Below are 24,788 nucleotides of genomic sequence, written 5' to 3'. Positions count from 1 at the left end.
AGGAGAATGGACACTTAGGGTCAGTTCTCTTGTCCCACTGTCACCCCCAACTCTTTTGCATGGGTGACAAGTCACATGTTGGAATTCTTAGTTGTGGGGATGGACTCAACCTGAGAGGCCCAGAATTGTTGTAGGTCATCCTCAAAGGTCCACTGAAAATTAGGTTATGAGTGTAGTTTTAGGTTCATTGTGAACATTGGCCAGCCTGGACACGGCTCTGGGATCCTGGCACTATTTGAGACCCAGACAGTTTAGAGATTTCATCGTATTGTGTTGAGGCTTCTCAGTGTAGTTTGCAGTGCTCTGCTGTTGTGAGCCCTTCCTGAGTTTTGTTTGTTTTTTTGGCCCCTGGTTGCTGATCACTTTCTTTTTGACAAGGGAAATATGTTCAGGCATCGCTCGGATGTCCTTGGGACACCGGCTCCAGAACTCCCATGGATGCTAACATCAGGATGCGCAAGTCCCTTGGATAAATTGTATAGTATTTGCAAATACCTTACCTGATGCTCCTATGTACTTTAAAATCATTTCTATGTTATAATACCTTACATGGTGCTCCTGTGTACTTTAAAATGATCTCTACATTAGATATAATGACTCATACAAAAGAAATATCATGTTAGCAATAATCCTTTAGTATTTATGGACTAATAAGAAAAGTGTCTGTGCATGTTTAGTATGGTATTCTTTGGGATATCGTCCATCCATGATTGGCTGAACTGTGGATGTGTGGAATCCATGGCTGTTAATGACTGTCTATAAATTTCTCGCCCTCTAAACCATTGATTTCCAACAAAGTTGTGGAAAATAATACTTTTGTTGGTAGCAGTATAGGGAGACTTGAAAAAAAAAATCAGAGCTTTCTGCAGCACTATTTAAACAAAATTACAGAGGGTGTAATTGCCATTTTGAGGTTTGCCTAACAGAGTTGAATGGAAGGGATCGTTGCACAGAGAGAGAGAGAGGGAGGGAGAGATACAGATATCATCGTCTCTCTGCGTGTGTCCGTTTCAGGTCACGTGCTGCTGCTTCAGCCCCGTGAAGGCGTTCTTGCTCTTTGCCGGCACGGCGCACGGTTCCGTTGTGGTATGGGATTTAAGAGAAGACTGTAGGATCCATCATTACGTGAAGCTGAGTGACTGCTTTTGGACATTCAGGACACCAACATTCTCCACGGGTCAGTGGCAACGGTGTGCTGGTAATGTGTCTTCTAGAAAAGAGATGCAGACGTGAAATTTTGAATTTATTTGCATTTATTCACTCAGGTAATCTCTGGGAATGGGATATGCCTCATGAGCAAAAGAAACATATCCTACCCCCCCCCCCCCCAAAAAAAAAAGATACTGCTAGGAAAACAAATCCATTCAAGTAATGCTAATCTGGCTTATCTGGTGGCCAGTAATGAATAATTGGAATTTTCTTCCTTATTAAATTCATAGTGCCTTGAAACTCCTCCGTGAAATAACTTGAGTTGGAACTGGCACAGTGCAGGCTAATCTGCTGCCAGTGGTGCCAGCATCCCATATGGACACCAGTTTGAGTCTTGGCTGCACCACTTCCTACCCATCTCCCTGCTTATGGCCTGAGAAATCCGTGGAAGATGGCCCAAACCTTGGGCTCCTGTATACACATGGGAGAACTGGAGGAAGCTTCTGGCTCCTGATTTCAGAGCAGCTCAGCTCTGGGCCATGTGGGGAGTTACCCTGAGGATGGAAGATCTCTGTCCTTCTCTTCTCTGTAACTCTTTCAAGCAAAAACAAATTTCTCTCTCTATGTAAGAAGAAGTTATCATCAAGTCAGTTAGTTGTGTGTGCTCCCAGGACAGGGCTCACTAGCCCCGAAGCGGTCAAGCACAGTTAGTGAGGTGCGATGAGGCCTCTTGCGGTCCACAGTCGACAGCGAGCAGTTTGGCCACTACAACAGATAGTATTTCCTCTTCGTTGTGTACGTTGCCTCATTTCAGTTTCTCATCGTATTCCTGTATTCCGGCTTCTGAGAGAGATGATGTGTGTCCGGGGTCACGCCGAGTCCGCAGGCCGGCCTGCACACACACACCCAGTTTCAGGACCTAACGCTCTGCTCTGGCACTCGTGCAGGAGGTGGAAGTCCCTGCCCACATGCACACACTCCCTCTCATCCTTATCGCGTTCCTGCTCAGGAGTCTTAGCTGTCACCTCTCTCCTTTCCCATGGCTGCTCATCTGTTTTCTACCCCACGGTAGGAAGTAAAAGAAATCTTACAGGAGGGCACTGCACTTGTGTGTTCAGAAGTCCCTTCCTTCTTTGCCAAGTCGTGCTGTTCCAGGTTTGTTCCCGCGTTCCCCAGTTGGTGGATGTTTAGTTAGTTCCAGGTCTGTGCCTGTGTCTGGTACCTGTGTTAAGTCAGTGTTTGAATTGGTGTGCTCAGTGAGGTGTTCCAGTTACTTTTTATCCTCACCAGTACTCGGTATTTCCAGTTTTTTTTTTTTTAAGATCTATTTATTTATTTGGAAGTAAGAGAGAGATCTTTCATCCACTAGTTCACTCTCAGATGGCAACACTAGCTGGGACTGGGCCAGGCTGAAGCCAGGAGCCAGGAGCTTCTCATGTATCGTCTTCACTGCTTTCTGAGGCCGTTAGCAGGGAAGTGGATCCGAAGTGGGACGGTGGGACTCCAGTCCGTGTCCAGGGGGACACCCGCCAGGCCGCAGCGCCGTTTGCAGTGCCCCAGTTGGTGAGAATGTTTTCGCTGTCCTAACGAGCGCGGGAAGTAGCTCGTGGTGATTGTTCATTCTTGTTCCCTGGTAATGGCGCTGAACATACTTTTGTGTGCTTTTTGCCATTCATTCGTCTTCATTGGTGATGTGTGTTAAAAATCTTTAACCCATTTTTTTTTAAAGATTTATTTACTTTTATTGGAAAGTCAGATATACAGAGAGGAGAGACAGAGAGGAAGATCTTCCGTCCAATGATTCACTCCCCAAGTGAGTGCAACGGCTGATGCTATGCCGATCCGAAGCCAGGACCCAGGAACTTCTTCCGGGTCTCCCACGCGGGTGCAGGGTCCCAAGGCTTTGGGCCGTCCTCCACTGCTTTCCCAGGCCACAAGCAGGGAGCTGGATGGGAAGTGGAGCTGCTGGGATTAGAACCGGCACCCATATGGGATCCTGGCGTGTTCAAGGCGAGGACTTTAGCTGCTAGGCCACGCCGTTAGGCCCTCTTTAACCCATTTTTACAACATTGGGTTATTTACAGAGCATGTTCTGAATGTCCACTCTGCATTGCAATTGTATATCATTTATCTGATGTGTTTTATAAATACTCTGTGGTTTTTTCCTCTTATTGTTTACAAATAGAGGACTTTGACTTCAACAAAATTCAATTTATCATTTTTCTTCCTTTATGACCATGCACTTGGTGTGACAAATAAGCAGGCTTTGTTTATTGAGAAGTGTAGAGCTTTTCTCCTACAAGTTTTATGCTCTTAGCATTCCTGTTTGCTTTATGCATAATCAGATTGGCTGCATGAGGTTCACTCTTTTTGTTTATGGATATCCAGTTATTTAATACTTACTGTGTGAAGAGGAACCTTTCATTCTTGAAAGATAATCTGGACACATACAGTTATGGCTTTATTGTTCATTTTCCCTTCTGATTTTCTCTTCTTCTTCATCCGATCTCCATTGTTGTTATTGAGAAGTAGAATGTCAGTCAGCTGTTTTTCCCCAGGCTTCAGAAGTTGGTTTTTCCCTTACTGCTGTGTGCATCCGGCCTCCCAGTTGGGTCATGATATGTCTTAGTGTGGTTTCCCCTCTACATCCTTTTCTCTCTCTTGACTCCTTCCACCCACTTATTTTTTTTTTTTTAAAGATTTATTTTTATTATTTTTTCATTGGAAAGGCGGATATACAGACAGGAGAGACAGAGAGGAAGATCTTCCGTCCGATGATTCACTCCCCAAGTGAGCGCAACGGGCCGATACTATGCCGATCCGAAGCCAGGAACCTCTTCTGGGTCTCCCACGCGGGTGCAGGGTCCCAAAGCCTTGGGCCGTCCTCGACTGCTTTCCCGGGCCACAGGCAGGGAGCTGGAAGGGAAGCGGGGCTGCCGGGATTAGAACCGGCGCCCATATGGGATCCCAGGCGTGCAAGGCGAGGACCTTTAACCACTTGCGCCACCGCGCCGGGCCCCACCCACTTATTTTTTTAAAATTTATTTATTTTTATTGAAAAGGCAGGTTTACAGAGAGAAGGAGAGATAGAGAAAGATCTGCCATCCGCTGGTTCACTTCCTAAGTGGCTGTGATGGCTAGAGCTGCGCTGATCTGAAGCCAGGAACCAGGAACTTCTGGGATTCCCACATGTGTGTGCAGGATCCATAGGCTTTGGGCCGTCCTCCACTGCTTTCCCAGGACACAGGAAGGGAGTTGGATGGGAAGTGGAGCATCTGGGATATGAACCAGTGCCCATATGGAATCCTGGTGCATGCAAGGCAAAGACTAGGCTAGTTCACTGGGTCCACACCCACTTATTTTTAACGGTTGCTCTATTTTTTATTTTTCCCTGAGTGCCATCTAGTTGTGAATCATACATTATACAGCATTTTCATTACTTCTTTGGCTTAATAATAGGCATGTAAGATTCCTCCATGTCTTCTCATGGCTTGGTATCTTATTTTAAAAATTATCTTGTAACCTTTAACTTTTGAAAATTTGCTCACTGAATAATACCCCATGGTTGATGTGCCTGTGTTTGCTCATTCATTCACCTGTTAAGGGACAACTTTGTTGCTCCCAGGTGTGCCTGGTTTCCCAGTGATGCTTGTGTGTGTGTTGAAGGTAGAGTGGTAGGGAAAAGGGCAGAGGGGGATTGCTGTCCGTCTCATGGTTCATTCTCCACGTGCCTACCAAAGCTGGCCTGAGCCAGGCTGAAGCCAGGAACCAGGAACTTTGTCCTGTGTGTGGCAGGAATCAAAGAACTTAAACCAACAACTTCTCCCCTCACCCCCCGGCCCATTAGCAGGAAGCTGGATTGGAAGTGGAGGCAGGCAACCTGACTGGGATGCCAGCAGCCCCAGAGGAGCTTAACCCCTTGTGCCACAACACCTCTCCTCTCAAATTGTTTCTGAAGATTGGACTCAGTTTGCAGTGTTGAGTTTGCCAGTATTCTGCTCTGTGCTCATCTTTTGGGGGGAGATGAGACTTTTCATCAGCTGAAACACCTTCACTTGTGTTTTCTGCTTAGTAGCTTTGTATCGTTAGCCTGCTAGTCCTACCCCGGAACATCCTCTAGATGAGGTGTCTCTAGTGGAGAGTGTTGCTCCTGATGGTGAAGGTGGGTGGGCTGGGGGTGTCTCTCCAGGAAGCACCTCCCCTTTCTGGGGACCCCCTCTTTCTTCATGAGCTGCATGACTGCCTTGAGGTCATCGTCCCTTCCCTACAGCTGTTTGGCCTCAACGTTAGATTCTGTCGTGACTGTGCTAGAACCGGAACTTGCTTCTCTTCCTCCAAGCTCTTTGAGGTCCGCGGGGTGCTTCCTCAGAGTGCTAGAGTGGCAGACACGTTTTTTAACTAGTCCAGGTTGCTTCTCTGGTTTTCTGGGAGGATCTTGCAGACCCAGAAGCACCTCCTCTTTGTCCATTGCATCTCTCTGACATACTGCTTACCTGTGCGTCCTGTGGGTTTTGAACACTCTAGATGGAATCCTCACGTCAGTCAGTCACCAGAGTCCTGTTCAAGCGGTGGAGCCCATCTCCGTGTCTGCCTGCAAGAAAGTGAGCTCCGTGCTCTCGCCCTTCTCGACTCAGGAAGGTAGCTGACCCCTTCCTTTCTCAGTGCCCTTGAACCAGGAGTCTGTGAAATGTGGTTTCCTTGTCTAAAGCATTTTCTTCTTCTTTTTGTTTCTCTTAGAAATGCTAGGTTTGTCCTTCCACATCGCGTCCTTGGATGAGAGTGGGGTGCTCAATGTGTGGGTGAGTATGTGCCCAGGGCCCTCGGCTGAAGCAGCAATGAAGCGATCTGAGTGAATTTAGGGGGGAGGCCAAGCAGGTTTGGGGCCCAGTACGAGAGCTCAGTAGAAATGTTTGAAATGAAAATTGGGATAATATGTCCAGGGCAAGGAAATGACATTAAAACTCATCCTAGACCATGAATGAAAACCTGAATGTTAATGAAGTTGCCGAGCAAAGGGAATATGGCAAACGAAACATTTAGAATTTCACCCCTAAAGTTCATGCTTAGGGGTGCAGCAGTTAAGAGGCATTTGGGACTCCCTGCTGTGTCAGGGCGCCTGGGTTCGCGTCCTCCCTCTTGATTCTAGGCTTCTGTTAACACACATGGTGGCAGCAAAAGGTAATGACTGAAGTAATATAGGGCCCCTACCGCCCCGGGCTCCTGGTTTCCACCTGCTGCAGCCCGTTTGGGGACCACTGAGGCAGCGACCCAGTGTGTGGGAGCTCTCTGTCTCTCCCTCTGTCAATCTGTGTCTATCTGCTATCCAGATACTAAGAAGTAAAACTTAAAAAAAAAAAAAACAAGAAAACGATCCATATTTTTTTTTCTGGAGCAATTATATTTTTAAGACCTCATACGGTGTATTGTCTTAATTATAACTATGCTTTGCTTAGATTGTTTCACAGTTACGAAATATATCAATGTTCATTTTCAATATTTTGCTTTTAGGTTGTGGTTGAGTTACCAAAGGCAGACATCGCAGGTTCAATAAGCGACTTAGGTAATCCAAACGAAAGAATTGATTTTAGTTTGTGTTTTCTAAAATTAATAGAGATTAAAGATACCAATAAAACTGCTTTGAAAAACCTGTAATTAACTGCCTGAAAACTAAATGCTACACTTGTGTATTATGCAATGTTATCTACTGTTGAGCAATCACTTTAATGATTATTTAAAGGCGAGTCTGCTTTATGTTAGCAAGTTCTGTTTGATTTGTAAGATTGGCTTTTCCAGCCCATCAGATGTCCAGGTCCTCGGCTGCGTCCTCATCTGGGGTTTTCCTGTTTGGGGTTAAGTACACCTGTGGGCCAGCTTCCTGAGACACTGCGATGGACTGGGGGCAAAGCCCGCCCTTGGCTAGGTGTGACAACCATAGCTTGGAGGAAGGACGGTGCGGTCTTGCGGAGTTTTCTGTTTTTGATGTTGTGTGGTATGGTTTTCAGTACCAGTTCCAGAAAGGACTCTGAATCCAGGGGATGGTTCTGTTTGGTCACATTTGAGAGTCCAGCCAAGCCCACGTTTTAAATTAGGCTTTCTTACAGCCTTAAAACCCTCTGCACACTCATTCTCTAACGACAAAACCCTTCTTTCCCCCCACTCTTTCACTTCATTTTTTATCAAAGATGTGTCCTCAGATAGCGATGTTGATTTTAACTTCCAATTTCTTGAAATAAGGGAAAGGAAGGACACTTTGTGATCCGTGAAGCAAGTGCTGGGTGCTTCATTTGAAAATGCCGGTGCTAAAGTTTACTATAGAGAAACAGCACTGAATGAAGCGCTGATTTCACTGGTGAATACATTTGAGGTGGAGCAGCCGTGTGTCTCAGTGTCTTCCCCAAATAGCATCCTTTCTACTTGTTTGGCAAGCATGCTGCCCTGTGTTGACTTAACAGATCGCTTGTAAAATCCGTAGAGCTAGAAGCCTTTGAGTCTCCGTGGTCCCTCTCTGTGTGTGCAGAGGCCACTGATGCTGCTAAGCAACGGGGGCGGACCTGAGACTGACCCTGCCCTCTTACCCCAGCTTGTTCTCTGAAAGCCCAGAGTTTTTATAATCGTGAGATCTCATCTCAAGGCCGATCGTGCTGATTACTTGTTGCATGACCAAGGCATTTTCCAAGCAATTGTGGAATTATTAAGGAGTTAAAGAGTCTGCCCACAATGAGTTGATGAATCTGGTGGAGGAGGGATGTATTTCATTGTTAGGTGTTGTGTAAGCATACCTTTGTTGGGTAAGCCACCACTTGGTGTGAGCACATCCACCGTCAGAATTCCTTTATGAGTCCCCAGTTCCATTGTCCCTTCTGCCTTCCTGCCAGTCATGTGCACCCTGGGAGGCAGCTCTCTCTCTCTCTCTCTCTTTCTCTCTCTGTCTCTGCCTATCACATAAAATGAAAAACAACAAAAGAGTTAAAAGCCAGCAACATTGTGTACTGACAGAAACTTTGGCCATGTTCCAGCACAGTCTTTAGGCAAGCAGGGACCACATTCACACCAGCAAGCATTTGAAGGGGTCTTCAGGCTCTCTGGTGTATGTGGTAGATTTCATTGATTTAGGAAGTGTTGTGGGCATGAGCTAGATCCAGTGCCAGGTGCCCGGGAGATACAGGAGAGAAGGTGCTGGCCGAGGAGATGTAGCTGTTAGATCATGGGAGGCCAGGTCAGGCAAGTAGACATGAGCTGAGATTCTAAGCTGGCTGTGCAAGGGATGGGGCCACTTAAATTTTATGAGTAGCTAGCTGCCAGAACATTCTTGCATTTGGAGTTAAACCTGTGATGATAATATACAGCATAATCAAAGCAACTCTTTCCAACTGCAAGTTGAATTTATTTCTATGTACTTTGTTATTTGGCTGTTTGTGAAATTTATTTGGAAGACAGAGAAAGGTAGTGGGCTCCGATAAGCTAGTTTGTTCCCTAGATGTCCACTGTGGCCTGTAACCGGGGCCAAAGCCGTGAACCAGGAAATCAGCCCTGTTCTTCCACATGGTGAGGACATCAGTCCTGCCTCTCAGAGTCTACTCTAGCAGGAAGTTGGAGTCAGTAGCGCAATTGGGAATTGAACCCGTGTACTCTGATTTGGGCTGTTGATATGTCGCAGGCTAAGGTGTCACCTGTGATGCCAGCATCTCATGTGGGTTCTAGTAGGGTGTCCATACTTGTGCCTTAACCTCTAGTTTAAATGCCTGCTGCTCTTTATGTATACTTAAAAAAATTATGTATTGTTATTTATTTGAAAGGCAGAGAAGCAGAGACATTTTCCACCTGTTGCGCCACTCCCCAACTCTGGGCAGGCTGAAACCAGGAGCCTAGAATGCAGTCTGCAGTCTGGGTCTCCCATGTGGGTGGCAGGGACCTGAGCTCAAAGGCAGCACCTGCTGCTTTCCGGGGGTGTTCATTAGTAGGATCTGGTATCTGGAGCAGAACCAGAGTTCAAAGCCAGGCACTCGATGGCTGAGGCAGGCAGCACAAGCTGCGCCCAGCGCCTGCCCACAACTGAGCTTGGGTCTGTGCCCCCACTTGCCTCCAAACTTGGGTCCCAGTGTTTGTGCATTTCTTGTTCCTGCCTCTGCAATGCTTTTTAAGCAGTGGAATTGATACTGGAAATAGATGAAAGAGGTACAGATGGGCAGAGACCGAAGAGTTATCATGATGGCCGCAGTGTTTTAGGAAGTTAAGTAAAAGGAAGGAGAAATAAAGGTAGGCCTTAGAATTGTATCATTTGTGGTTTGAGAAAAGCTGAGTTAGAGGGGCTCACAGAGCCCCTGGAGCTGGCAGAGCCAGAGCCGCCTGTGTGTGTTCTGTGGCACAGCCTACAACTTTCAGAGGACAAGGAGGGAGGACCCGAGTGTGGCTGAGGACGCTCACAGCACACGTGGGTGAGTCATTCATGTGTGCGTATATGTATGAGTGCTCGTAAGTACTTAAGCTTTCTATATACATGGATGTATAGCAACAGAGATCTAGGTTTACTGCCCTTATTTTACCACATGAGAAATGGAAAAGTTTTCAGATCTTGAGGCACTAGTAAGTTCTTACCCTGATGTGTGTGAGTGCTCCTCAGCATTAGGAAGAAATGCTGCTCATCGATTTGTATTCTGATGCTGTTTCCTAGCACAGATATTGAGAAATAGGACATGATTCCAGGCTGCTGTAAGTAATGTTTGTGAAGAAGTGTCTCTCTGCTTGGCTTTCAGGTCTGCTCCCCGGAGGGAGGATAAAGCTGGTGCACAGTGCCGCCATCCAGCTGGGCGCCAGGTGAGACTGACACGTGACACTGGACACAGAGAGCCAGACAAGGGCTTGTTCACGTGTGGTGATTGTGCAGCTCAGTCAGTTCATTATTCATGAGTCAGTGTGGTAAACAGAACTTCCAAATACAGAACTCACATTTCTTCTTTGGTAATGTGTTACTCATCTTAAAAATTTATACTCTTTGGGTGATTTTAAAGAAAGGCTTATTTATTCTAAAGACAGAATTTATGGAGAGAGAGAAAGAGAAAGAGAAAGGAAAGAAAAAGAGAGAGAGAGAGAAAGGAAAGAAAGAAAGAAAAGAAAAGAAAAAGAAAAGAAAAGAAAAGAAAAGAAAAAGAAAAGAAAAGAAAAGAAAAGAAAAGAAAAGAAAAGAAAAGAATGGATGTTCTATCTCCTGGTTCACTCTTTAATGGCTGCAATGGCCAGGGCTGAGCTGATTCACAGATGGGAGCCAGAGCTGCTTCTGGGTCTCCCATGTGGGTGCAGGGTCCCAAAGACTTGGACAATCCTCTGCTGCTTCCCCAGGCTGTAAATGGAGAACTGGATAGGAGGTGGAGCAGCTGGGACATGAACTGGCACCCATATGGGATGCTGGCACTGCAAGGTGGAGGATTAGCCTGTTGAGCCATTGCACTGACTTCCATCTTTGGGTAATTTTTAGTTCACTTTAAATGCTGGCTGGGTACATCTTCAGGAGGTAAAAAAATTGAATTGACAGAGTTTTTCTCCCAAGAAATTTAGATTTCAATCATTTGGAGGAATGAACTAGTGAATGGGAGTTTCCTGTTTGTCCCTCTGTCTTTTTCACCTTTCAAATAAGTTAGATAAATAAAACTTTGAAGATCTAGATTTTTAGTTTTATGCGTATTGCTTAATGACATTTAGTGTTACTAAATGCACGACATTATTTGTGCCATTCGTATGTTCCTTGTTAATTTATTTCCTGAGGTTATCTTTTCTTGTCATGCATTGCACTCAGGCTACAATTTTTGAGAAGTTTTTGAGCCTGATTCCTCCATCACACAAAATGCCTCTGGGGTATGTCAGCGAATTCATAGCTAGGAAAGTCAATTGAAACATAATTATAAAAGTGAACCTGTATATTTAAAAAAGTAGTATAATATATGAGAGGTCTTCAGAAAGTTCACAAAACATGCAATGAGTATGAGAAATACTTTGCATCAAAGTAAACTTCCCTTTCGCTTCTGTCTTTCTGTAACCTTTCTGAGGTCCTCTTCCATTACAAGGCCAGACACTCATGATTTCTCAGTGAGTGTGGTTTCCTCAATGAATGTCTTTTAAGACATTTGTTTTGCTTAGTAACTTCTCACTTTTTTTTTTAAGATTTATTTATTTTTATTGCAAGCTCAGATATACAGAGACGAAATTCTTCTGCCAATCACTCCCCAAGTGGCTGCAACAGTCAGAGCTGAGCCGGGAACCTCTTCCGGGTCTCCCACATGAGTGCAGGGTCCCAAGGCTTTGGGCCATCCTCAGCTGTTTTCCCAAGGAGCTGGATGGGAAGCAGGGCCTCTGGGATGCGAACAGGTGCCCATGTAGGATCCCAGCATGTGCAAGGCAAGGCCTTTAGCCACTAGGCTACTGCACTGAGCACTGAGCCCGGTAGCTTTTCTCACTTTACGCTGTGTGTCGTAGGTATATATTTTTATTATAGATTTCTCCTCTACTTAACTGCATACTCTTTTAAGGAACATCTTTAGTGCATCTGATGTCATGTTTTCCCCCAGAAGCCTCCTTGAGATTCACGCATGATCATTATACTTTATCCAGCCTCGTTGAGTATGTTCTGCTTGTCAGGCTTTGCAGCACAAAGGGACAGATAGCAAGCTCTGATAAGGAGGTAGACAAGGAAACGCAACATTCCCCAAAATGAAACTATTCTATGAAAAAAAAATTTTTTTTTAAAAGATTTATTTATTTATTGGAAAGTCGGATATACAGAGAGGAGAGACAGAGAGGAAGATCTTCCGTCCGATGATTCACTCCCCAAGTGAGTACAACGGCTGATGCTATGCCGATCCGAAGCCAGGATCCAGGAACTTCTTCCGGGTCTCCCATGTGGGTGCAGGGTCCCAAAGCTTTAGGCCGTCCTCCACTGCTTTCCCAGGCCACAAGCAGGGAGCTGGATGGGAAGTGGAGCTGCTGGGATTAGAACTGGCGCCCATATGGGATCCCGGGACGTTCAAGGCGAGGACTTTAGCTGCTAGGACATGCCGCCGGGCCCTATCTCTGAAATTTTAAATTTAATAAATGTTTAAATAGTAAATTAGATATAGCTGAAGAAAGAATTAGAGAATAGGACAATAGTTGAAAAAAAATGAACAAGATGCAATACTAGAACAGCAAAGAGTGGTTAAAATTGCATAAGAAAGTGTGACCTGGCCTGTTGTACATAGTATTAAGTAAGTATTAATATCATCATTATTCCCAAGGTCATGAAACAATGTGCTTTTGCTTTTGTTTATTTCAGTCTTTCCCATAGAGGCAGTGACTTCTGGGGAACCACACAAACTTTGAATATTAAATTCTTGCCTTCTGATCCAAATCACTTTATTGTTGGCACAGACTTGGTGAGTGACACTTTAAATTTCATTCTATTACTCATTCTTTTTTCTAGAATTATCTGATAAATAATCATAATTAAATGATTTAGTAATAATAGCTTTATTCAACTTTATGTTTAATATTTGTTTTTATTCACCCTTGGTCATCTTCTTATTACTAGGGTCTTGTAAGCCATGGAACAAGACAAGATTTGAAAGTATCCCCCAAGTTGTTCAAATCTCAGCAAAATGGAATAAGACCAGTAAAAGTTAATGTGATTGATTTCTCACCATTTGGAGAACCAATATTCCTGGTAAGAAAGTCTATGCTTATTTTTTTTTTTAATTGGAAAGGTAGAAAGAAAGAGAGAAAGAGACATAGAGGGAAAGCTCTTCCATCCACTGGTTCACTCCCTAAGTGGCTGCAATGGCAGGAACTGAGCCAATCCAAAACCGGGAGCCAGGAGCTTCTTCAGGGTCTCCCATGCAGGTGCAGGGTCCCAAGGCTTTGGGTCATCTTCGACTGCTTTCCCAGGCTGCAAGCAGGGAGCTGGATGGGAAGTGGAGCAGCAGGGATACAAAGTGGTGCCCATATGGAATCCCAGGGGATGTAGTCACTGGGCTATTGTGCTCGGCCCAAAAAAGTCAATTTTGTAAAGCAAACAATTTAGTGGTACTATTTCCTACTGAGCAGACACTTTAGTTGGTAAAATATAAAGTTGTTGATTTATTAGGCCTTGGTGATCTACAAAGAAGAAATACAACATTAATAATAGAAATTTAAAAAAAATGTAGTGTGCCTAAAAATTTAACTTGCTTAAGAAGTACTTTGTTTAATCGCAAACTATTTAGAATTTAGCAAATTATGAAATATCAAAACATTGCAACCAAAAATGTTGAAGAAATTCTTAGTGTAAAGAATTTTTAATGTTCTTTTATTATTTAACCACACAGTCCCAGTCAAGGTTTAGTGTGTGTGACCCACAGGGGAGTTGTAGAGGGAGCTTTGAAGCAGAATGCCAGTCTACACCCTGCACACATATACTGCAGGGTATGTGTGTGGCGGCATGCAGCCTTTAACCCCCTCTTCTCCAAGGCCTGGTGTCAACACAACTCATCCTATTTTTTTTTTAAGATTTATTTATTTTTATTGGAAAGGCAGATTTACAGAGAAAAGGGGAGACAGAGAGAGAAAGATCTTCTGTCTGCTGGTTCACTCCCCAAGTGGCTGCCACAGCTTGCCCTGAGCTGCTCCAGAGCCAGGAGCCAGGAGCCTCTTCCGGGTCTCCCATGCAAGTGTGGGGTCCCAAGGCTTTTAGCAGTCTTCGACTGCTTTCCCAGGCCACAGGCAGGGAGCCGGAAGGGAAGCAGAGCAGCCAAGATGTGAACTGGTGCCCGTATGTGATTGTGGCATATGCAAGGCAAGGATTTAGCCACTGAGCTGTCACACTGGGCCTATCTCCCCCCAATTTAACTGACTTGAAGGTCAGTCAGTATAAGGGTTAGGTGGGAAGACAAAATCATCTTAAAACTGATTAAAATGATTGAATGTCACAGTAATAATTAAGTGTTCTGCCAAGATGAAGGCATTAATTTATCCTACTTATCCTTTTTTTTTTATTTCATCTTTACAACTTATCCATACTTGAGATTGAGGGTAAAGATTGTTCTTTGTCCGACATTATAGCAATTAAAGCATATTATAGACTATGTGTCAGCATCTGTACCAACTTTAATGTTATTAAAGGCAGAGTTGGTATTTTATTCATCTTTATATTTCACAAGATTGTGCTTAAACTGTTTGGCACTTAGACTACATGTGGCTGGCTATTAGGCACTTGGAAAGTGGCTATTAGAGTTATTATAAAATGCTTGCCAAACTCTGAAAAATTGATATGAGCAAAAGAATGTGACATATCTTATTCAAACTTCTGTTAATTATATGCTGAAATTATATCATTGAGACATACTTAGATTAAATAAATCTGTCAGGGGCTGGCACTGTGTCATGGCAGGTAAAAGTGCTGCCTGTGGTGCTGGCATCCCATGTGGGCACCAGCTCTGGTCCTAGCTTCCCCACTTTTCACTCCGCTCTCTGCTGGTGTGCCTGGAAGACAGTAGAAGGTAACCTAAGCACTTGGACCCTAGCTACCTAGGAGATCCTGAGGAAGCTCTGGGCTCCTGGCTTCAGACTGGCCCAGCTCTGGCCGTTGTAGCCATTTGGGGACTGAAGCAGCGGATGGAAGATTCTCTCCCCCCGTGTCTGTCTGTCTGCCTGTCTGTCTCTCTCGCTGTCCTCCTCTCTTCCCGCTCTCTGTAGCTCTTGCGAATGAATAAAAATAACTTTAAAAATATTTTCAATAAAAATCTTAAAACTCTTTTCATTTGCTTATTTTGAGTTTTGTCATCAGCGGTCACACTCACCATCAGGCTTTCTGGAACAATCGCGGGAGGGCCTGCCATGTGATGAACGTGCGTGGGAGAACCGTGGTGTCCCAGAAAGGCTGTGGCGGAGCTGCCAAGCCCTTGTCGCAGGAAGTTAGCGTGGGAAAGATCTTCGTGTGTAACACATGGCTCTCACAGAGCTCTCTCACGTCATCCCGGCAGCATCCCTCATAAGCAAACCAGCATCCCAGTTTTCGTGTGCCTTCAGTTTGTTTATGTTTTGCTTTTGAAGATTTATTTATTTTACTTGAAAGTCAGAATTACAGAGAAAGAGGAGAGACAGAGATCTTCCATCCACTGGTTCATTCCCCAAATATCTGCCAGTAGCCACAGGCCTAGTCAAACCCAGGATCTTCTTCTAGGTCACCCATGTGGCTGCAGGGGCCCGAGCACCTAGACTGTCCTCTGCTGCTTTCCCAGGCTATTAGTAGGGAGCTGGATCAGAAGTAGAGAAGCCAGGACAGGACCCAGTACCACAGGGAGAGGATTAGTGTGCTACACCACTGCCCCAACCCCGCCTTCGGCCCTTTTGGATCTGGATTTTGAAGATTGGGTTTCTCAGCCTCTGATGGTGTTGGCATGTTGCAGGCCATTGGATACTGATTTTGTAGACTGGGCCTCAGTTTGGGCTTGCCTGATGACAAGCAAGTTTTGTATTCCTTTCGCTGGAATGGCTCCGAAGTGACACGCATCTTGGGAGGGACTGATGATACTGACCTGTGCAAGCATGCATGACGTGAACTCTGCCATGTGGGGTGGCTTCCGCAGCTGCGGGGTTCCTGGCATCCCTTTCTAAAGAACGTGTGCATAGAAGTGAACACGCTTAGTATTCTGAAACTCAGATGGTCGCCTGGTGATTCAGTTGTCCACTGCTGTTTCCTGCCTGAGTCTGTTCTTGGGCTGAGTGGCAGGTGCTGATTTTCTGATCCCCGTCATCAATTCCCCACCTCCTGATTGACTTTGCGCAATGAGGAAGAACTCTCCTTTTCCCCTTTGCATTTATTGGAGGAATTTGGGCATGTTGCTTTTTGTTGCGTGCAAAGGACTGTAATGATCCACTTTCCGTGTTTATTCTGCTGCTCAAATTGCACAGGTTGGGCCAGTGGCTTCCTTTCAGCTGGCACTTACATTCTTACGATACAGTTCTGCAAGCCCTTTGTTGTTCTCTGGTACAGTAACCACAGAATTGGCCATTTCTGCAGGGAGTTCTGGCTGTTTTTAGTGGAGAAAAGTATCCTGAAGGCAGGATCTGGGCAGTAAGGAGTGGTCCGTGTGCTGGGGCAGGACATTGTACCTGCCTTGGCGTGCAGCTGAGGGTTGCAGAGTGCCCTCCCATCGCTAACTCCATGCTGACACACAGGCTGCCTCTGACCCTTAGCAGTGGTATTTAGGATAAGCCTGTTTGGTCTATCTTGGGATACACATAGCCCTCCATGCCTTTGTGACAAACCTGCTAAGCTGGGCGCGTTGTTCTGTGGCGTCAGAAGGTGCACTGTTTCTGCATTTTGTTCAGAAATCATTTGCCTTAGCTCTTGTGCCACTCCCTTGGAGGTTAAGTTTTTTTTTTTATTTTTTTAATTTTTTTTTAAAGATTTATTTTTATTATTTTTTCATTGGAAAGGCGGATATACAGAGAGGAGAGACAGAGAGGAAGATCTTCCGTCCGATGATTCACTCCCCAAGTGAGCGCAACGGGCCGATACTATGCTGATCTGAAGCCAGGAGCCTCTTCCGGGTCTCCCACGCGGGTGCAGGTTCCCAAAGCTTTGGGCCGTCCTCGACTGCTTTCCCAGGCCACAAGCAGGGAGCTGGAAGGGAAGCGGGGCTGCCAGGATTAGAACCGGCGCCCATATGGGATCCCGGGCGTGCAAGGCGAGGACCTTTAACCACTTGCGCCACCGCGCTGGGCCCAAGTTTTTTTTTATTTAGGATGAAGGTTTTCCAATTTATATGTTTTTATTTCATCTTAGAATTTTACTCCTGTTTTTGTTGATTTTATTGCTATTTTTTAATGTGAAGGATTAAATAAATACCTTGAATGAAAACAACCCGCTCCCCCCCCCCTTTTCATTGGTAAGCAAAGTAACAAGGTTTAACGGGGTAGGGCATTCATCAGAAGGGCTGAGTACCACTCCGGATAGAAGCTGGGGGACAGTGTCTAGCCACTCAGATCGGGATAAGCCAGGTTACATAATGTAATGAGGAGAATGCACCTAGCAGGCCGGTGGGTGTCTCAGGAAAGTGCAGAGAGCTGCACACACAATCTGTGCTCCTCCGCGGGCTCCTGGGCATGGGGTCCAGGTCTTCTGCTGTTTCTCCTTTCCCCCCAATCCCTCTGATGGACAAAGGGTTTCCTGGGTGTGAAATAGGCAGAATTCCTCTCAAGGTTTACTAGCCAGTGCACCTGGCATTACCAGGGTGATGCCCCTGGGGTGCCCTTCTCGAGGGAGGGGTGGCACCAGTGGGGCAGGACCTTGTAGTGGCTTCCAAGGCTACTCTGTTGCCTGACGCAGAAACCTGTTTTCGCTGGCTCGTCATGTGCTCACAGGCTGACGTCTAACTGCACGCAGTGTTTTCCCCTCGAGAGAAGTTACTCATAACCTTCCTACTCTGTCTTGCCTGTTTTCTTCAGAGCTGACGTGTGGCTGTAGGGGTGACTGTGGGCATTCATCTCTTGTCTCTGCTGTGGTATCTGAGAGTGGCCTTGGAGAAGGTTGTCCTGCCAAGTCCACAGGTGGCGTAGGCTGGGAGCCCTGTCTCAGGGCTGTGTGCACAGCTGCTGTTCACTGGTTCTCTGCCAAATGCATTGGTGGGATGAGTGGACCAGGTTCTGGTCTGTGCGTGGAAGCACTGAGAGATGAGGCAGAGAGGCAGAAGGGTAAGCCAGGCAGAAAGGCAACTGTCAGAACAGATGGCACTTCTCCACCCAGAATGGGAGTGCCCAGCCATTCAGACTGTGCCAAGCAAAATTACATGGTTTAATGGAAAGAGAGCACCTGCCAGGCTAGGTGGGCGGCTCAGGAGAGCTGGGAGTAGTCCTCCCCTTTATCAGCTATAATATAGTTTTTGTTACTAAACCTGCTAAGTTTTGTTTTTTGCAGATTTTAGCCCCAGGGGCATATATACCCATATCATAGATGCAGGTGTGAATTTCAAATGGTGAGTTATTTACTTCCATAGAACCAATCTTAATGGCCTCGCCTGAATCAGTGACAATTCAACTTAAAATAAAATGGGGCCTGGCACAGTAGCCTGGTTAACCTTGCACATGACAGGATCGATCCCATAAGGGCGTTGGTTCTAATCCCGGCTGCCCCACTTCCCATCCAGCTCCCTGCTTGTGGCCTGGGAAAGCAATGAAGAACTGCCCAAAGCATTGGGACCCTGCACCTGCATGGGAGACCTAGAGGAAGCCTCTGGCTCCTGCTTTTGGATCAGCTCAGCTCTGACCATGGCGGCCGCTTGGGGAGTGAACCATCGGACGAAAGATCTTCCTCTCTGTCTCTCCTCCTTTCTGTACATCTGCCTTTCCAATAAAAATAAATAAATCTTAAAAAATGCTTATTTAGATATTCACCAAATCTATCTCCACAAAATATTTTTAAAGCCACCTTAAAATGTGATTATTTTATCCTTAGCCCAAAGTAGTATGTTGAGTAACGAGTTGATGACATACCATCTCTCCATTGTGATCATTTGAAATAAAATGAGAAAGGTTTTTGTGAACCCCTTGGGGCCGGTTTCCAAGTGTCGAAATTCACTGTGTGTCTGGGTGACATACAGATAACACGTGCTGGACTTGACGTTTTGGTTTGTTTTTGCTGTGTCATCTCCCTGGTCACAGGCTGGCTGCTCCGATGGCAGCATCAGGCTCCACCAGCTGACCTCCGAGCACCCCTTGGCACAGTGGGACGGCAGCACCGACGGCCGTGCTGTCACCAGCCTGCATTGGTCCCCAACCAGGCCGGCTGTGTTCCTGGTCCAGGATGAAGCATCCAGGGTTTACATCTGGGACCTCCTCGAGAGTGATCTGGGTCCCGTGGCCAGGCAGTCCATCTCCCCTGACAGGTAAGTAGCCAAGCTTGCAACGCCCCACTCACCACAGCAGGCAGGCAGAGGCATCACCAAGGGTTTTCCTTTTCTTTGATTACAGTTATCTTTTTAACTTAAAAATGCAGTTGACACATGATATGTGTGTATATTAATGGGGTACTTATCTAATGCATTAAGTCATTGCACTTTTAAATGTGGCTGTATTTAATATAGAGTAAACTCGAATGAGTTCATGGAAAGTGGAATTGAAAAGATCAGTTTATTTGGGTATAGGAAAAGTTTTAAATCTCTGTAGAATTTTTCTCAGGAAAGTTAATGTCAAATATGTGTTATGAAAATACAGTTGATGCGCTTACATCAGGATGTAGTCATCACCCAGAATCCAGCCTGCGTTAGAGCTCACTCCTGGTATCGTACATTTGCGTAATGTTCTTAAATAGTTTTAAAATTTTTCAGTTTCTGTCTCTTGAGTAGAGGAAGACACAGAGAGAGCTGCCCTCCATTGGCTCACACTTCAGATGCACCTGACAGCTGGGCCTGGGCGGGGCTGGACCAGGAGGTGGGCAGTACAGGTCTCCTGCACAGGCAGCAGTGACCCCAGGATGTCAGCCATCCCCTCGTCCCCTCTGCCTCCTGGGGAGCACAGAGGCAGGACAGTGGAATCGGAGCAGGGCTGGAGCTCAAACCTGGGTACCCCAGTGCAGGCTGTGGATTCACTCCTGCTCCAAGTGCCAGGGCATACTGTAAAAACCACTCTAAAATGTGGTCGTTTTCTATTTAGGCCAAGATAGTCTAGCGAAGTAAAAATGTGTGCTGTTTCCCCATTGTCATGATTCTGTTGGTACAGAAGGAAAGTGTTGGTAAGCTTCTTGCTTCTCCTCACTTGTCAGTTTTATGCATCCGGTAGGTGCTAGATACAGAAGGAATAGTGTGACAATAAATAATTCATGCATGTTCACACTAATGTTGAACCATCTCACAGTCAGGTCATTTCAGTGCCCTTGCCATGGCCTTCACATGAATTCAAGTGAAATTCACTGATGGGAATATAAGACATGAAGATTATCACTTGCATTAGGTTTTTCTTTTTTTATGGTGCAGTTCCATAGGCTCTGGGATTTTCCCTTCCCCTCAAGTCTCCTCCCCCTACTGACTTCCCCTCTGTTATTATAATGCGTAGTGCTTCATGAACAATCCTAAGTCCACCATGCCACCGTTGAAGTGTATGCTGACATTGTGGGTATGGACAACGCAGAGTCCAGCGTCCTGTTGTCAAGATATAGTTAACAGTTTCATTGTGAGTCTATCTTTGATTTGGAAGTAGAGATGCATACTGCATTATATCTTTACATCTCGATAGGATAGTCTCAGTTACACAGTTTGTATACATCCCTTTAAGTGAAAAAATCATAACACAAAGTTGAAAAGAGAATGGAAGAGAAAACTTATGGCAACAGGAAGTTAGATAACACACTACTGTATGGCCTGTGTGTCCCTGAAGAAATTAATAATAACAAAAACTTTTTTGAATAAATGAAAATAAAAACAAAAATATCAAAACCCATGAGAAGTAAGAAAAACAGTATTGCGATGGACATTTATAATATCAGGTGCTTACAAATAATCAGAATGTGTCCAGTAAATGATCTAGTGATGCATCATAAGGACCTATTAAAAAAAAAATGATCAGGAGGGGAGAAATGATAAAATTCACAGCAAAAAAAAAAAGGCGCTGAAATGAAATAACCATGGAATGCAAAAAGAAACAAGAAGTAACAAGAAATAACCATGGAATGCAACAAGAAACAAGAAGTAACAAGAAATAACCATGGAATGCAACAAGAAACAAGAAGTAACAAGAAATAACCGTGGAATGCAACAAGAAACAAGAAGTAACAAGAAATAACCGTGGAATGCAACAAGAAGATGAGCAAATTGCATTAGTTTTAATAATTTTTATTTTAAATTTTTATTGGAAAGGCAGATTTGCAGAGTGCATTAGTTTTAATAATCCTATTTTTGAATTTTAAATTTTTATTGGAAAGGCAGAATTGCAGAGAGGAAAGACAGAGAGAAAGATTTTCCTTACACTCTTTTATTTTTTATTTTAATGATTCTCTATCTTTGTTTTTTTATTTCAAAGTAGAAATTTTATATAGAATTTCATTATGAGTTCTCGCTAGCTAAGTGTTTATTCACATGTATTTTGTTCTTGAGATTTTACATTTCTTCCTAAAAGTTCTCATTGGCCAGAACAACTCCCAAATGTAACTGAAATCCCTTGTGTAAAGTTTAAGAAGACAGAACACCAGATCATGGTTTGACAGAATGTTAATATACTTATGCTGAGAGTTACATTTATGTTATTCAAGTGGTGGGCATATTGACATTTTTCTAATTATTAAACTACTCCCAAAGCTCATCCCATGAATACGTATAAACACAGAATGTATTTCTCATTTGTTGGTCCAGAAAGTCTGCCTCTCCATTATTCAATCAGTGAGCACTGAGCTAGTCAAATTGCTCTTTGCTTGGTTGGGCAAGATGGGTGAGGGACAAGACAGCATGGAAGGTTTCAGAAGCATTAGAATAGTGAGGAGCCGGGAGGGTGGACAGTAGGGTGTTGGGAAGGATGGTCCTGATGAGAAGGGGACACTGGGGCCAAGATGTCGGCGTAGTGTCAGCGGAGAACACCAGGGCCTGCCTAGGCAGGACAGCAAGCAAGCCGGCTCCAGGGTTGACTGTGCTGGTGTGGGCAGGCTGCAGTTGCCAGCGGGACAGGGACACTGGCTGAGTGGGAGGAGTTAGGGGAGGTGGGCAGAAGAGGTACTTTAGAACAAGCGGGCTGGGAGGAATCTTTGTGAGGCACAGGGAGAGAAAGCATACCCCAGAGCTGCAGGTGCCTGAAGCTGGGAAGAAGGCTGTGGTGCTGGCGAGATGTGGGTTTGGAGAGGTGTGAGGGTCAACAGGAGGTTTACTGAGGTCACCTGGAAGTCTAGATACTCTCCTACTGGAAGGATAGGATTTAAGTGGGGGTGGGGGTAACAAAAATACTGGCTGTATGTTTTGAGTCTATCAGCCGTGGGGAGGGGACGATCTCCCTGTGGGGATGGCCTCTGGGAAACAGTGGTGTTTCTCGCTTGGGTACTTGCTGGGTGGATGGGGTTACCTTTTACCCAGAGGAGACTGTTGAAGGAGGTGTCCAGAGGCCAGGGGGTTAGTGTAGACTGTCTGTGCATATTTCTGAGCAGTGACATTTAACTGTTGGCCTTCTGCTCTGGGGGAGAGAGGAGGATGAGGACAGGGCACCAAAAAACCTCCTTCTGGGACGCTGCTGCCGGAGGCTCCAGGGAGGGCCTGTCTGGATTCACGTGAAAGCTTTGTTGGGAGAAGTGTTCACTCTTGACTGTGTGACGGGCCAGAGTTCTCAGCCTCTCAGAGTCGCATATCTTCACTGATCGCCTCTGTGAAGGGGTTGGTCCCGCAGACCTCTGGGATGCAGAAGTACATCTTTTTGGGTAGATTTTCTTATATTTATTTATTCCTGGTCTGATGATTTATTTTGACTGTTGACATTTGTAATCTCTCTTCCATTTTACCCTTCCCTTGCAAGACAGGTTTTGGGGAGATTGAGGTGTGACGGGAAGCCTCGTACAAGTACATCACGCGCTTTGCTTGCCCCTCTCGCCCACAGGCTCGTGGCCATGACCATCATGGGGGAGCCAGAGAAGGGCAGCAGCAGCTTCTTGGCCCTGGTGCTGGCCAGGGCCTCCGGCACCATTGATATTCAGTACCTGAAGAGGCAGTGGACAAGCCCAGAGGAGGACGAGCCGGCCAGGCTGCGTCTGCTGCTGCAGGAAACCCTGTGGAAACGGGGAACGTTACGGACGTGACAGGCGTTCCACAGGCCGTGCTGATGTAGTGACCTTAATCTGAAGAGACGAAATTATAAGGTGGATAATCTTACATCTGTGTGACCTTGTGTTTCTGTACATAGAACATGTATATTCTGTACATAATTTACTTTACAAGAATATTACTTTGATATTCCTGGTAAATAAATCACTATTTTTGAACAGAAATGAGTGAACATCATAGTATACACTAAACTTCAAAGGAAATACTGAGTCATGTCCAATATGTTCTTTTCTGATAATATCTCTGGTAAAAGTTACAATACATTGACAATTCTGGCACATTCATTATTGGATTTTGACCAGCCCACCGTGATGAAAACGTATTTTAATGAACTATTTTCTTACTCATATGTGGAATGATATATATGCATATGTCTAAATTAAAAGGAGTGACTTCATTGAAGCGACCTCTGCCAGCTGTGTTTTCTTAACCCCCTTGCTGGGCATCTTGAGCATTGTCCGACTGTCACGAGGAGTTGAGTCAGACACATTTGCTATTATACATTAGTATTGAAAATTGTGTTCCTGAAGAAGCAATACAAGTAAGTAAAGCCTCTTGAATCTTGTAGCTTAAATATGGAAATAGACGGTGCTTTTACGACAAAGAGCCGTGGGCTGGGTAATGTACAAAGAGCAGAAATGCTTCTCAGAGCTGGAGAAGCTGGGCGTCTGGGTGCAGAGCCCGGCAAGTTCTGTATCAGCGTGAGAGCCTGCGTTGTTGCTGTGTTTGCCAGGCAGAGGCTGGGAGGGCAGCAATGCAGTAAAGCACTCCTCCCGCTTCTACTAGGACATTAAGACTGTTGGTAGGAGCCCTGCTTCTCGAAAGATCTCACTCCTGCTTCTCTCACCTCGCAGGCCTGGGAGGGGATTTCAGTTCCAATCCAGCAACTTCAGAGGGACACATGCATTAGGGGAAATGCTGGGGGTGAGATTGCAGGAAAGCTCAGAGTGGCATTACAAATACACCTCCTGGGCTTCTGATGAATCTATGGGGAATGCAGACAGGTCTCCTCACTGGGTCTCAAGGTCACTTCCACTTACCTGGCTGCATCCAGAGTGTCCTGGACCCAGGAGGCACGTGGGAGGCTACTGCCCATGTGTCTCCTGATACTGTGCAGCCCATACTTCCTGCGGTGCTAAATCCATCCTTTCACTCATTGCCGTTTCTCACTGGGAACCTGTTTGATGTGCCTAGAACACTTTATTAGTAGGTTTTCAGATTTCAGAGTACAATTATTTAAAATTAGAATGAATATTTGCTTCTCTTTTTCTTTGGACTCCCTCTGTGTTTTATTATCTGTGAATACTCAGATATCCAAAGTCATATTTCTTCTTTCTTTCATATATTCCTTGTTGCCCTGGGAGAAAATTGGGCCTTAGGTATTTGAAAGTGCTAAGTACATCAGTTCAAGAGAATCAAACGTGTTTGGATTTGTTCCAGAGGCAGTAATGCCCTAATCATGGTGATGCATCGTTAAGAATTCCTTCTAGGGGCCAGCGTGGTAGCACAGTAAATTAAGCCGTCACCTACAATGTCGACATCCCGTATGGATGCTGGTTTGAGTCCAGGCTGTTCCACTTCTGATCCAGCTCTAGGCTAATGCGTCTTGGAAAGCAGCAGAGGATGGCTTCTGTCCTCATTTCAGAGATCTGGAAGAAGATCCGGGCTCCGGGCTTTGTACAGGCCTTACACTGGCTTAGGCTGCCCTCTGGGGAGTGATCCAGGGGGTAGACGATTCTCTTTTCTCATTCTCATCCCTCTGTAATTCTACCTTTTAAATAAATAATATTAAAAAAATAATTCCTTCTAGTGAAACATCATCTGACAACTCTGTTTTTACTTCAGGCT

General features: G+C 45.2%; 1 protein-coding gene across 3 annotated transcripts in view; it reads left to right on the top strand.

Annotated features, from left to right (window-relative positions):
* The window catches only part of DYNC2I1 (dynein 2 intermediate chain 1), a 59,949-nt gene extending 36,815 nt beyond the window's left edge, over positions 1–23,134 (top strand). For all 3 annotated transcript variants that reach the window (XM_040984355.1, XM_040984354.1, XM_040984353.1), the window contains 9 exons: positions 1,015–1,177; positions 5,674–5,787; positions 5,887–5,948; positions 6,658–6,709; positions 9,903–9,963; positions 12,452–12,551; positions 12,707–12,838; positions 18,814–19,037; positions 22,717–23,134. In XM_040984355.1, the coding sequence (XP_040840289.1) occupies positions 1,015–1,177; positions 5,674–5,787; positions 5,887–5,948; positions 6,658–6,709; positions 9,903–9,963; positions 12,452–12,551; positions 12,707–12,838; positions 18,814–19,037; positions 22,717–22,915 (1,107 nt within the window). In that variant the 3' untranslated portion in view covers positions 22,916–23,134. The remainder of the gene's footprint in view (positions 1–1,014; positions 1,178–5,673; positions 5,788–5,886; positions 5,949–6,657; positions 6,710–9,902; positions 9,964–12,451; positions 12,552–12,706; positions 12,839–18,813; positions 19,038–22,716) is intronic.
* The last annotated feature ends 1,654 nt before the right edge of the window (positions 23,135–24,788 follow it).

Source organism: Ochotona curzoniae, unplaced genomic scaffold (genome assembly GCF_017591425.1).
Source record: "Ochotona curzoniae isolate NIBS_2020 unplaced genomic scaffold, NIBS_Ocur_1.0 contig_4105, whole genome shotgun sequence".
NCBI classification, from domain to species: Eukaryota; Metazoa; Chordata; class Mammalia; order Lagomorpha; family Ochotonidae; genus Ochotona; species Ochotona curzoniae.
Note: the sequence above shows the minus strand (reverse complement) of the source record. Positions and strands in the feature narration are given on the sequence as shown.